General features: G+C 41.9%; 1 protein-coding gene across 1 annotated transcript; it reads right to left on the bottom strand.

Annotated features, from left to right (window-relative positions):
• Window positions 1–4,768: 4,768 nt before the first annotated feature.
• NUDT15 (nudix hydrolase 15) lies at window positions 4,769–13,145 on the bottom strand. Its single transcript, XM_005908145.3, has 3 exons — window positions 12,988–13,145; window positions 9,400–9,596; window positions 4,769–7,170 (listed from the first exon to the last, which is right to left on the bottom strand). The coding sequence occupies exons 1-3, from the start codon at window positions 13,143–13,145 to the stop codon at window positions 7,010–7,012; spliced, it is 516 nt and encodes a 171-aa protein (XP_005908207.1). The 3' UTR covers window positions 4,769–7,009.
• Between the last annotated feature and the right edge of the window lie 582 nt (window positions 13,146–13,727).

Below are 13,727 nucleotides of genomic sequence, written 5' to 3'. Positions count from 1 at the left end.
TTCTTGTATGTTTTAAAAAACTTTTAAATGTACTTTCAGTGTAGGTAAGATATTTCTGTAAATCCAGTTGCATTTTGTACATACTTTAGAATCTGGAAGATGAACAAATATGATGCAGTATCATATATGTTCATATATGATATCAAATATGATGATGTACCCATCTGAACTGGTAATCCCAACTTTGGTAGGTTTCTCAAAGGCATAGACTGCCGTTCTTAGAAGAAACAAAATGAAGTAGGTTTTTTTCTGACAACTTACCATAGAAATGTCATAACAAACATAAATTATAAGAAGTGTTTTAGAATGGAAAACACTCTCAGGCTTCACCTTCCCTCTTACTGCAGCTCCTAGAATCACTTTTTTTTCTGGTGGTTAACTACATTTTGATTTTTCAGTTTTAGACAGTACTGCATCGTTTACTCTTTTTCCTGGTATAGACTCTTATCTTTTAAAAAAAAAAGGGCACACTATATATATTTTGTTTACAAAAAAAACAGCAGCCCATATTACGGATGTTAGATTTGTGCAGAGGACAATAACTAGTTACACTTTATCTCGAAAGTGGTATTTCTCAAGTGTGGCCACAAGCCAAGCGTATGAAAATCACTCGGGTGCTGTTAGAAGGCAGACTGAGGAATCTGCTTCTTAACCTGCTGAAGCGGCATCTGTGTGAAGCCTTCACATCCAAATCTAAGTACTGGAGCCCTAAAGCCCTTAAGGTCCCTGCCATTCACAACCCAAGAATCTTAGCACCTCTTCCCCTGAGGGGTTTTCACTTATAAACCAACACAAACAACACAACAAAAAATAAACCAAAATGGAAAAATAGGACTCAAGGAATACCTAGATTCTTTTGAGTGTTGGTGGACCAGTGGATTGGAAAATGGAGTTCCATGTGTACCTCAAATGAAACTGCTGTGTACATGCTCATTTGGTGTTTATCTGTACAGCTCTACAACCTCTCACCCAAAACCCTTATCTCAGAACTTGGATTTTTTAAAAAATTCTAGAAAGTTAGCAGGACTTAAATATTGAATATTATAGAATAAACCCCCAGCAAGAACTGAAGAGGCATCTTATAAATTATGCATATTAAACCTTCATTTTAGGCACATTACACATACACACACGTTATTTAGCAATTTCCCCAACACAGGATTATTCCTGTTAAACTGATGATTGGTCTCCCGCCTGGTTTTGGACTTTGTACAGGTCTTTAACCTTCAGGACATCTCTATTTCAGACTTTAGCTCCTCTCTCTACAGCTCTAGAAACAGCTGTCCTTTATGTTCCTCAGACGTTTGGAGGGTCGGTGTAGGAGGACTTGCCTGGGATAGAGGACACATCGGGGCTTGACTGAACAAACACATGAAGAGCTATTTCAGACTTGCCAGCATCCTGGCAGAGTAAAGTACAGACATTTCATTTTAGGAGAATATTGCTAGTCAGTGTATTAGTTTTTTCTATTAAAGGCAATTCTCAACCATTTAAGAATTAACTGCTTACTCAACAGCTCTAAATCTTATTCTGGCCATTCGCTCTTTTAGAGAAATATTTAGAGTGATTACTGGATGCCACTGTACATGTCAGATGCTGAGAAAGTGCAATCCCCCTCTAAATAGAAAAGTTACCTTTTTACTTTTTGCTATAAATAAAGAGCCCAGATTGGTTTTTCTCTTTCCATTGAAGTAAACCGTCATGTCTAGTTTGGTGAATTTAAAACAAATGGAAAACCTCACAAGCTCCTAATGAATTTGTCTACTAAAATTTTTAAAAAGTAGATAACGGAAGAAACTTGTAGTTTATGTTAAGTTTCTGAAACTATAACCTGTTTATATAGTACTAGCTAGCATAAAGACATACCTCAATGAATTCCCAATCAACATACTTGGGATTAAGTTATTGAGTTTCATCCACAAGGCTTGCCTGGGTTCTTCTTATTAAGCCTCCCATATCTGCCATTCAAGGAGGAGGCTTCGTAAAGAATCTGCCTGCAATGTGGGAGACCCAGGTTTGAAACCTGGGTTGGGAAGATCCCCTGAAGAAGGGCATGGCAACCCACTCTAGTATTCCTGCCTGGAGAATTCACGGACAGAGGAGCCTGGTGGGCTGTAGTCTATGCAGTGGCAAAGAGTCAGACACAACTGAGCAACTAACACTTTCACTTCACTTTCAGGGACAGAAAGGGGTTAAGTCGGTTAAAGAGAGTAAAACTAATGAGCAGGCAAGAGAAGGATGTGAATAATCAAATAGGAGTAGGAAGAACTGAAATTCATTAGTTCAAGGAACATAGACTAATTTTACTTGAGCTCACTCTAAAAGTTTGTCAGAACAGAAAATGAGATTTGTAAATGGTAAACTCTACAATGTGCACATACAATTTAGAAAAAGCAAGCAATTAAAAACTTTAAAAATGATCCTCATTCATTGGAAAAATTCTTTTGTAGCATGTATTACAACAGTACTTGAGTCTTCTGACAGGGCAAAATTCAAATATAACAAGCTCTAGGAGAAGCAAGGGATTTTATAGAAATGGGTTCATGATGAAAAAAGATGAGTTTATGGTCTAATTCAGCAGTTCTCCAACTTTGGTTTTGAATCTTATTACACTCTGAAAAATTACTGAGGACCTAAAGATTAAAAGAAAATCTTTTTCTAACTGATAAACAAACTTAATAAGGTGCATATGTGCGTGCTCAGGCATGTCCAACTCCTTGTGACCCCATGGACTGCAGCCTGCCAGGCTCCGTCCATGGGGTTTCCCAGGCAAGAATACTGCAGTGGGTTGTCATTAAACAAAAAATATTAGAACTGATAAATGAATTTAGCAAGGTAGCAGGATACAAGATGAATTACATAAATCTATTATATTTCTTTACACTAAAAACAGTATCAGAAAGTGAAAAATAATCCCTTTTAAAATCACATTAAAAAAAAACCAAAACACACACTTAGGAAAAAACCTGAGCTAGGAGGAGAAAGACTTATATGCTGACAACTATAAAACATTGATAAAGGAAATTGATGATTTTTTAAAAAATGTAAAGCTATCCCATGCTCCCAGACTGGAAGAATATTATTAATGTGGCCATATTATCCAAAGCAAATTACATATTTAATGCAATCTCTATCAAATTACCCAAACATTTTTCACAGAACCAGAAAAAAATGATCCTAAAATGTATATGGAGCCACAGAAAACCCAGAATTGCCAAAGCAATTCTAAGGAAAAAGAGCAAAGCTGGAGGTATAACCCTCCCAGACTTCTGACAACACTAGGGTATCAAAACAGCGTGATACTAGTAACGAAAACAGACATCCGGATCAATGGAACAGAAGAGAGAGCCCAGAAATAAACCCACACCAGTTAATCTTTGACAAAAGAGAGAAAAAAATGGAGAGAAGACAGTCTCTTCAGCAAGTGGTGTTGGAAAAGTTTGAAAGTTGCATCAAAATCAGTGAAGTTAGAACACTCCCTTTTATTTTTTTTCTCCCTTTTACTATACACAAAAATAAACTCAAAATGGCTTAAAGACTTCAATAAGACATGACATTATAAAACTTCTAGAAAAGAACACAGGCAAAACTCTGACATAAAATTGTACCAATGTTTTCTTAGGTCAGTTTCCCAAGGCCAAAGAAATAAAAGCAAAAATAAACAAATGGGACTTAGTCAAACTTGTAAGCTTTTGCACAGCAAGGGAAACCATAAACAAAACAAAATGACAACCTACAGAATGGGAGAGAATATCTGCAAATTATGCAACCGACATGCAGCTCAACATCAAAAAAAAACCCCAAAATCATAAAAGTGAGAAGACCTAAACATCATTTCTCCAAAGACATACAGGTGGCCAAGAGCCATAAGAAAAGATGCTCAATATCACAAATCAAAACTATGATGAGGTACTACTTCATACCAGTCAGAACAGTCATCATTGAAAAGTCTACAAGTAAATGCTGAGGAGGGTGGGGAAGACAATGGAACCCTACTACACTGTTGGTGGGAATGTACACTGTGCGGCCACTGAAGAGGTCAGGAAGGAGGTTCCCTAAAAAAACTAAGATGCCATACAATCCAGAAATCCCCCTTCTGGGCAGATACTCGGAAAAGATGAAGACGAATTTGAAAAAATTAACACACCCAACGTTCACAGCAGCACTATTTACAATAGCTGAGACGTGAAAACGACCTAAGCGTCCATCAACAGATGAATGGATAAAGAATGGCACATATACACAATGGAGTATTACTCAGCCACAAAAACAATGAAATAACGCCACCTGCAGCAACACGGGTGGACCCAGACACAGGCAGGCAGGCAGAGAAAGACAAATATCATGACATCACTAATACACGGACTCTAAAAAAATGATACAAAGGAACTTATTTACAAAACAGACTCACAGATGCAGGGAAAAGGCATGATTACCAGAAGGGAAAGGAGATGGGGAGGGACAAATTAGGAGTTTGGGATTAACAAATACACACTTTATGTGTATAAAACAGATAAACAATAAGGACATACTGTATAATACATGGAACTATATTTATCTTACAACAGTCTGTAATGGAAAAGAATCTGAAAATGTGTGTGCATTAATACCTATCTAAATCACTCTGGTACATACCTGAAACTAACACTACGTTGTAAACAACTATACTTCATAAAAAACAAACAAACAAACAAACAAAAACTGAGGCCCCAAAGAGTTTTTGTAGGATGTTATCTAGTAATAGTATCATACTAGCAACTAAAACTGATAAATTCTAAGAATTCTTTTATTTATTTACAAATAACAAAAACCCATAACACAAAACTTGTATGTTAACATAATTTTTATAAAAAATATAGATGTTTTTCTTAAAAAAAAAAAAAGTGAGATGCATGGCATTGTTTTACATTTTTTTGTCCATTTCTTCCACATCTAGCTTACTAGGAGAGAGCTAGATTTTCTTCTCTGCTTTGCAGTCACTCTACTAGAGTAACCTATAACACGCAGTTTCTGGAAAACTCCTCTGTGGATGTGACAAAAGCGACTCTGACCCCGAGGACCTTTGAAAGGGCCTTGAGGACTTCTCCGGACCATACTGAGAACTGCCGCCCTAGTCTAATTACATTTCACATACAAGGAAGTTGAATCTCGAGAGAGATCAACTGAGATCCAAAATGGTAAGGCCTGTTAACAATGGGATACAGATCCTGGATGGTTTAACTCGCTTCCCTAGGTTTACATTCCCAATCAGAAATACAGCCTAACGACCTGTCCTGTCTGCTCTAGTGGTAGGAACTGTCAAAATATATTAACAACAACAGAACAGGAAAGGAAAACCAACAAGTGTGATAAATTCTGTGGTAGCACTTGAATTAGGATCTCTACTAGAACTGAAACACTAAGACGAATTCCACTGCACTCTCCTCCACACACACTGGTAGTGACACATTAATACCAGAGCAATACAGAAAGCGGAATTACCACTTATAACATCACCAATTGTCACGTGTTCTGAATCTGAAGCACAGTTCATGACACAATCTCTGAAAATTCTTCACAAGTACTGAATGAAAAGGTGTTGGGTATATTAAGAGACTACAAATAAACTGTCCATCACGTGGGACTTCTCAGGTAAAATGGAGTTGTTCTGAAATGTAGATATTTTTTATTCTTTAACAGGACCTTATTTTGCCTTTTATGTATTGGGTTGGCCCAAAAGCTCTTTTGATTTTTAAGCAAAAATAAAAACCACATTTTTCACTTTCACCAAGAACTGAACTGAACAATGTATTCACCGTTTTGTTCCACTACCTTCTGCCATTTTTCAGGCAACTTCATAATTCCATCTTCCCAAAACTTTTTATCTTTTTGAGCAAAGAACTGTTCCAGGTGCCTTTTGCAGTCTTCCAGGGAACTGAAATTTTTTCCATTGAGAGAATTTTGTAAAGACCGAAATAAATGGTAATCTGAAGGTGCAATGTCTGGGGAATATGGTGGAGGAATCAGAACTTCCCAGCCAAGCTGTAACAATTTTTGTCTGGTCATCAAAGAAACATGTGGTCTTGCATTATCCTGATGAAAGATTATGCACTTTCTGTCGGCTGATTCTGGACGCTTTTCATTGAGTGCTGCTTTCAGCTGGTCCAACTGGGAGCAGTACTTCTTGGAATTGATGGATTGGTTTTCTGGAAGGAGCTCATAATAAAGGACTCCCATCCAATCCCACCATATACACAACATCACCCTCTTTGGATGAAGACCGCCTTTGGCATGGCTGGCGGTGGTTCATTTCGCTTGTCCCATGATCTCTTCCGTTCCACATTATTGAACAGTATCCATTTCTCATTGCCTGTCACAATTTGTTTTAAAAACGGAACACTTTCATTACGTTTCAGTAGAGAATCACAAGTGGAAATACGATCAAGAAGGTTTTTCTGGCTTAACTTAAGTGGAACCCAAACATCAAAGCGATTAACATAACCAAGCTGGTGCAAATGGTTTTCAACGCTCGATTTGGATATTTTGAGTATGTCGGCTATCTCTCGTGTGGTATAATGTTGATTGCTCTCAATTAATGTCTCAATTTGATTGCTATCCACTTCAACTGGTCTACCTGACCGTGGAGCATCATACAGAGAGAAATCTCCAGCACGAAACTTTGCAAACCACTTTTGACATGTTCGCTCAGTCACAGCACCTTCTCCATACTCTGCACAAATCTTTTTTTTTGTATCCGTTGCATTTTTACCTTTCTTGAAATAATCAAGCATAATATGCCGAAATTGTTGCCTTTTTTCTTCCATCTTCAATATTAAAATGGCTACCCCCCAAATTCACCAATTTTGATAAGTTTCTTTTAAAAAATGCACATTGCTGTGACAGGTGTCATAATACAATCTCACAAAATTGTTTTAAATGAAGTTAGAGACAACCAAGCAAGACTATAGGCATCGTACAAAAAAAATCTAACTGAACTTTTTGGCCAACCCATTAAAAAAAAAAAACCAACTCAGTGAATCTCCTTGTTCACCTCTAGGTGACTTCCTTTATATCCTACCAGATGATCCAAATCTTCTTTAAAAGGATCGTAGCCTTGTTCTTTTAAACAACGTAGTCCCCAGAAAAGCTGGTCCAGGGGAGGAAATTCTTCCCAAGGAACCCACTCCCAACCTAGAAAAGAAAGACATTAAAGCAATTTCTTCAGTTGAAACAAAGCATATTCATTTTGGCTAGTTAACCTGTACTAAGAAAAATTAAAAAGTGATTTGCTACTAATAAAATGAAGCGCAAGAGTGATGCTACACATTATCTTGGCTATACAAACATGATTTTCAGTGGCTCAGCAGTAAAGAATCTGCCTGTGATGCGGGTATGTGGCAGGAGCTGTGGGTCAGGAAGATTCCCTGGAGGGCATGGCAACCCACTCCAGTATTCTTGCCTGGATAATCTCATGGACAGAGGAGCCTGGTGGGCTACAGTCCATGGGGTTGCAAAGAGATATGACTGAGTGTGTACAGATGCTCACGACAGGTGAATGTTTAAATATTATGATATTAACAACAAAAATACAATGATTATTAAGAATTCTATGTTCTAAATTAGTTTATGATTACATGTATATATCTATGTGTAATTACTGTTTCTTTCATTAAGCATTTCTCTGCCTATAAAATACAGATATGTAGTTTCACTCTGGGAAGGAAGGGGACAAAGAATCCATGAACCTGGAACAAGCTCTGGAAGGGCTGCTCAGTACCTGTGACCACACAGTATGGGGGTGGGGGCGAGGAGAGGTGGGGGACGAAGAGGGGAGGCACACACTAACCACGTGTTGCAAGATGCTCAGTTAGCTGCGCCTCCTAGAGAAGGAAGCATCTGGGTAATCCCTCTAATTATACTCTGACGGCCGGAGGAAAGATGCAGTGACTAGAGGACTGAAGTAGGCTGTTCAGATCCAGGGCCCGATGAACACGGGGCAGAGCGCATGCCTGTATTATAAATAAAGACCCCGAGCCACTGTACCTTGGCCAGGTATCAGCTCCCCTAGTGAATTTGGTACAATCCTGCCTTCCCATTCTTAAGGTGTGAATCATTTTTTTTGTACCCTAGTCCAGCTGAAGGCCTTTGGATCCTTCTTGTGTTTTTCTTCATGTGATATCATTAAATAAGAAATATGTATTTGGTCTTCATCTCTGTTTCCTGGCAGGATTCCTGAAACCTTTGTATTAATAATTTCCTGAGTGACAGGGATCAGAGGAGCATCTTTTTGTTTTCCATAATAAGCCCCTTTCAACCAAGGCTGAGTTAATGTTAATGAGATGGCTGGTGGCTCCCACACAGTTTCGGGAAGTGGGTGCTGACTAGAAAGACAGAGGCATCATCACAGGGTTGGAACTTTCAGCCCACCGCTGACCCCCACACTCCACCTTAGGGAGGGGGACAGGGGCTGGAGGTTTGAGTTAATCAATGGGCAATGGTTTACTCAATCACAATAATAATAATCCCATAATGTAATGATCCTTCATAAAAACTCCACACAACTGGGTTCAGAAAGCTTCAGAGTTGAACACGTCAAGCTGCTGGGAGGGTGGTGCATCCATGCCCCCGCCCCCACACCTTGCCGTGTTGTTTAAACCCTGACTCTTTTGCGACCCCATGGGCTGTAGCCCATCAGGCTTCTCTGTCCATGGGATTATCCAGGCAAGAATATTGGAGTGGGTTGCCATTTCCCCTCCAGGGGATCTTCCTGACCCACAGATCGAACCCCCATCTCCCGCACTGGCAGGTGGATTCTTTACCTTTGAGCCAGCAGGGAAGCCCCAGGGACAAAGTGTAGTACACAGTAAATAAAAGGATATCAATTACTGTCATTAAAGCTTTCAGAGCACTCAATTCAACACAGAAGGCAACAGATTAGGTGTTTTGCAAGTTAATCATTTTCTATAAAAGAAAGTTACTATCTCTCTTGCACAGGTGAGAAAACTGAGGAAGGCACATTAAATGTTTTGCTTAAAAAAGTCAGTTTGAAACAAAATTAAACACTAGCAATAAAACTAACACTGAGTACTTACTGTGTTCATTAGGACCGCCCACTGTAGGTAATAACTCATTTCATCCTTACAACAACCCATCTGAGGTAGCTACTATTATAACAAATGAGAAAAGAGGCCCAGAGACCTAAAGAACTTGGCTGGAGGTCACAAATCTCTAAGCGGAAGAACCAAGCAGTCTGGCTCTAGACCCATTCTCTTTCCTGTTCTATCCTTATGTCTTCAGAACTTAAGTAGATTTAAGCTCTAATTAAAGTATAATTACGTTCTAACTCTCTTCATATGGTGACATAATCTTCCTTCAGACATGCTCTCGTAGAAAACACACTATTGTATGTAATTCTCTTACTTTCATTCTTTTCAGGCTCTACATTCTTTGGTTCTGAATCATGAGTCAGGTCCACCTCTCCTTTCATTAAAATAGTGACATAATGGTAATTCTCTTTCTCAATGAAAGAATTCACAACCGAGGCAAAGCGAACATTTTTCAGGTGAAGAGCTGCTTCTTCCCAGGTTTCCCTTTGAGCACATTCTTCCCAGGTTTCACTGGAAAACAGAAACACACCACCATATTCGATTCTATTTATTCATTTTTTTTTTTAGCCATGAAATTTCTGGCTAGAAATTTCCAGTGTAACCCAAAAGAGCTGTAATTGATCCATGCTTTAAAACAATAAATCAACAACCCTTAGATACTGTTTATCCTGTATCTAGTTATCTGAAGACCAAAAGGACTTCATATTGAACAACAAAAAACGAACATTTAGCCAATCCAGCACTAGTTTGCTTGCCCGGAAGCAGCATGCAACCAGGTGGTCTGATGTATCAGTTAAGAGCGCAGGCCTCATAGTTAACTAGACCTAGGTTTGAGTTCAAAGTCCATTCCTTTCCACTTTGGATAAGTAAAAACATAATGCTACTTTCTCACAGGCTTGTTGTAAGTGTATCAAGAAGTAAGTAAAGTCTTTTCCAGTAGGTTCAGAATTTCAGTTTATGCCTCAAAATTGAGAACAAAAGGCATTCATAAAATATTAAAATACACTTAGGTGATTAGTTCACCTTCAATATGATCCATAATAACTAGATATTGACAAGAACTGATACTCTAAAAGTTACCAAAACCTGCATATAAATTAAAACATTTCACTGTACAGTTATCATACATGAAACAAGATTAAAAATATACAGTATCCCCCTTTAGAAATGGTTCCAAATGGAATTTTATAGTCAGATAAAGTATGTGAGTATCAAGTGAAAACAAGTATGAAAAGAAATCTGTGTGGTTCAGTGACTTTTAGATTAAATTTCCTTATATTTATGAAGCACTTTAGTATGTGAGATATTCAGCAAAAAAGAATACTGTTTCTCTATTTTTTCTACCTTGACTATTTCTCTAATTATCTAATCTACCCTCACTCTATCCATTAGACAGATCTTTGTGGAAGGAGGAAAGTTGTGAGTTTTCAGGCTGTAGGAATGTTCCCTTTCTTCCTGATGGGGGGCCAACTCTGCCCCCAAACCAAGAGGCGCTCCAAGAGAAATAAATGGTCAGGGAGACGGGTGACCACTGACTCTCAAGGAGGCACCGGTGCGTTACCCCCACTTAAAGGGCTGAGCTGTGGAAGCATACAGGGCTGCCCGGTGCCTCAGAGCAGAGGACCAGCAGGGAACGAGCTGTGGAAGTCTGAAGCGCGTCCCGAGGTGTCAGGGATGCACGTGAACACAGCAGCTCATCCCCACTTTAGGCATTTGGACGGTAGGGGACTGGCAAAAGCAGCCCACGATGGCTGAGCAGAGAAAATAAGCGGCGGTGAGAGCATCGTGTTTTCTCCGGGCCAAGCAGATGCTGTGAGACTACCGGGGAACCCGGCAGAAAGAAAATGTAGCGCGGTGTGCTAGCTAGCACCAGGAGCTGGCGGCCAGCATCACAAGAAGTTTTTGGTCACCTGTGTTAGGGAACTGTGCAGTGCAGAAATCCTTGTAGGATTGGAGGACTTCCAACCAGCCACCAAACACACCCTCAGAAAGAGCGCACACGTGAATACTGCACCCAGAGGGCACCTGGAGCGCAGCAGCACCACCCAGGGAACGCTCTGCGCCCTCCCCTCCGACCTCGGCACTCTCGGGATAAAGAAATCAGAAACACTGAGAAGAGGAGGTGGCAGAGAGAGAGAGCAAAACATGGGCCCGCACCTCCTCTCCCCACCACAAAGGAAACACAAACGCCTGGAAGAGGACCAGAATACCAAAATACTACTTTTATTTTTCTTAATTTTTACGATGTTGTGTTGGTTTCTGCCACACAACAATGCCATCAGCCATAATTGTACATCCCCCCTCCCTCCATCCCGTTGATGGTGGGACAGGCTGAGACCTGGGACCCTTATGTCTCCTCTCCTCTATCCGGCAGAACAAAAAGAAACAATGAGGGACCCAAAATAAGTAGACCAGAGCACAGCTGCCACGCACAGCTGGCACAAATTATGAACAAGATTCAAAAACCCAACTGCCACTTGTGAGCTGCCAGGAGCAAAAGCAGGGTACCTCACATGATTTCTGCACTCAGCACCATCAAGGGGTGTGCTTGTCTGTGCAATTTGATTTTTAATCTAGTAATTTTATTATTTATTAAGCGATAGCTTGCTGCTGCTGCTAAGTCGCTTCAGTTGTGTCCGACTCTGTGCGACCCTATGGACTGTAGCCCGCCAGGCTCCCTCTGTCCATGGGATTCTCCAGGCATGAATACTGGAGTGGGTTGCCATTTCCTCCTTAATGAGATCTTCCCGACCTGCTTCTGTTATATCTCCTGCATTGGCAGGCGGATTCTTTACCACTGCGGCACCTGGGAAGCCCCTTGAACGTTTCTGATGCTGTTTATCTGCTGCAGAGGTCATCCTTATTCTCACTATGAGATAGGATGGGACCCTTTCCGGGATGCTCGCACCTGGACAAAGTTAGAGACTAAAAATAACGCATGCACAGTTGGGGCAATTAAAGACAAACTACAAAAAAAGCCACAAACCTACAGCCATTTGTGAGTTGCTCAGAGCGAAGCAGGGTTACCAGGCATGATTTCCGCACACAGAACCACCAAAGGAGCAGGCGGATCACTTAAGCCGCACCTTCTGCGCAACCCGCAGATCCATACCTACGCCCCACTCCATTTAAGAAACCAGCTCACCACCACCTCCCGCTCCAGGAGAGCGAGCAAGGGCACCTGTTTCTTGTTCTCGCTCCCTCCCTTCGGCTACAGCACGAGCCCCGACAAACCTCTGCCTAAATTCCTCCTCTGGCATCTTACCAATTTCTATCGATTAAAGAGTCCAAGAGCCTGGGTGAACCCACCTTCTAGGTCACTCTCAGCCTTTCTTCATTCACCCTTGTGTACAACTAAACTTTCTCTGTCGGTCTGACACCTCAATTCACAGAAAGTCAAAGCAGAGAGGGAGACCTTAGGGAGTACTTCGGAGGATTTCCCCGTTTTAACGAGGGAGGTAGAGGCCCAGGGTTTCCGTTAACCATTCGCTTGGTTGGAGCGCTACGAAGACGTACGGGAGCAGGAAAATATTATACTGCCTGCGTTTAAATAGCCAGCAAACCGTGCAAACATTTGAAGGGACAACTACACTACTCGAGGCCTGTAAATACGCACTTCCGGCCTTTCAAGCGCAAGCAGCAGGAAAAAGACAACTCACAGCGCCCAGCCGCGTCAGGGCTCGAGAGGAGCTGACCCCTCGAGGGCAGCTCGCACGCGGACGTGGCGACTCCTGCTCCCGCCTCGCCCAGAACAGCGCCCCCTGCCGGCCTCAGGCGAGAAAGACAAACGCGCGAGAAACGACGCAGCGTCAGCGCGCACTCACGCACGGATGCGCGCAGGCGGCGACGTCGTCCTCTGCGCGCCCGTTCCGTTTTCCCAGTCAGCCAGGCGGCTGCTTACCCGAACTCCAAGTGGCCCCCGGGAAGCTGGAAACTGCCGGCTCCGAACGACCCTTTCCTCTTCCCCAGGAGGACGCAGCGAGGATGCCTGCCGCTGGTCACCACGACGCCCACTCCGACCCCCGGGCGCCGCCCCCGCGGCTCCACGCTGGCCGTCATCGCGCGAGAGGACCAGGCCGGCCGCGACGGGAAGTGACGTTCGGCTCGCCCCGCCCCCGCAGCCGCTGCCAATCAGCCTGAGCAGGTGAGGGCCTGCAAACCTGGCCTTGGTGGTCTGAGTCTCTACGTCTCTGCTTCACTTACGGCTGTCAAATTGTGATGTTTGTTTCCTCCCAGGGAACTGCGCGGCCGGAGTTTTTCGTTTAAACGAGTGCCGTTTACTGTGGATGTTTCAACGTTCATTATTTATGTATTCAGATTCCTCCACGCGCTTACTAGCCACCTACTTTTTTATAAACCTCTGTGCCTTTGCACATCCTTTTTTTATTTTTTGTAAAATGAGGTTCACTACAGTTAACTCATGGTATGTTCAATCGCTCAGTCGTGTTCGACTCTGCGACCCCTGGACTGTAGCCCTGTTCAAGGGAAGAATACTGGAGTGGGTTGGCATGCCCTCCTCCACGGGATCTTCCCAACCCAGAGGTCGAACCCAGTCTCCCACACTGCAGACGGATTCTTTTACTGTCTGAGCCATCACGGAAGCCCACACTCATGCTACGGTATCTCTAATCAGTGTAGTAT

The sequence above is a fragment of the Bos mutus genome, chromosome 12 (assembly GCF_027580195.1).
Source record: "Bos mutus isolate GX-2022 chromosome 12, NWIPB_WYAK_1.1, whole genome shotgun sequence".
Classification (NCBI taxonomy): domain Eukaryota; kingdom Metazoa; phylum Chordata; class Mammalia; order Artiodactyla; family Bovidae; genus Bos; species Bos mutus.
The sequence above is the reverse complement of the archived record's forward strand: the minus strand, read 5'-3'. Positions and strand labels throughout refer to the sequence as shown.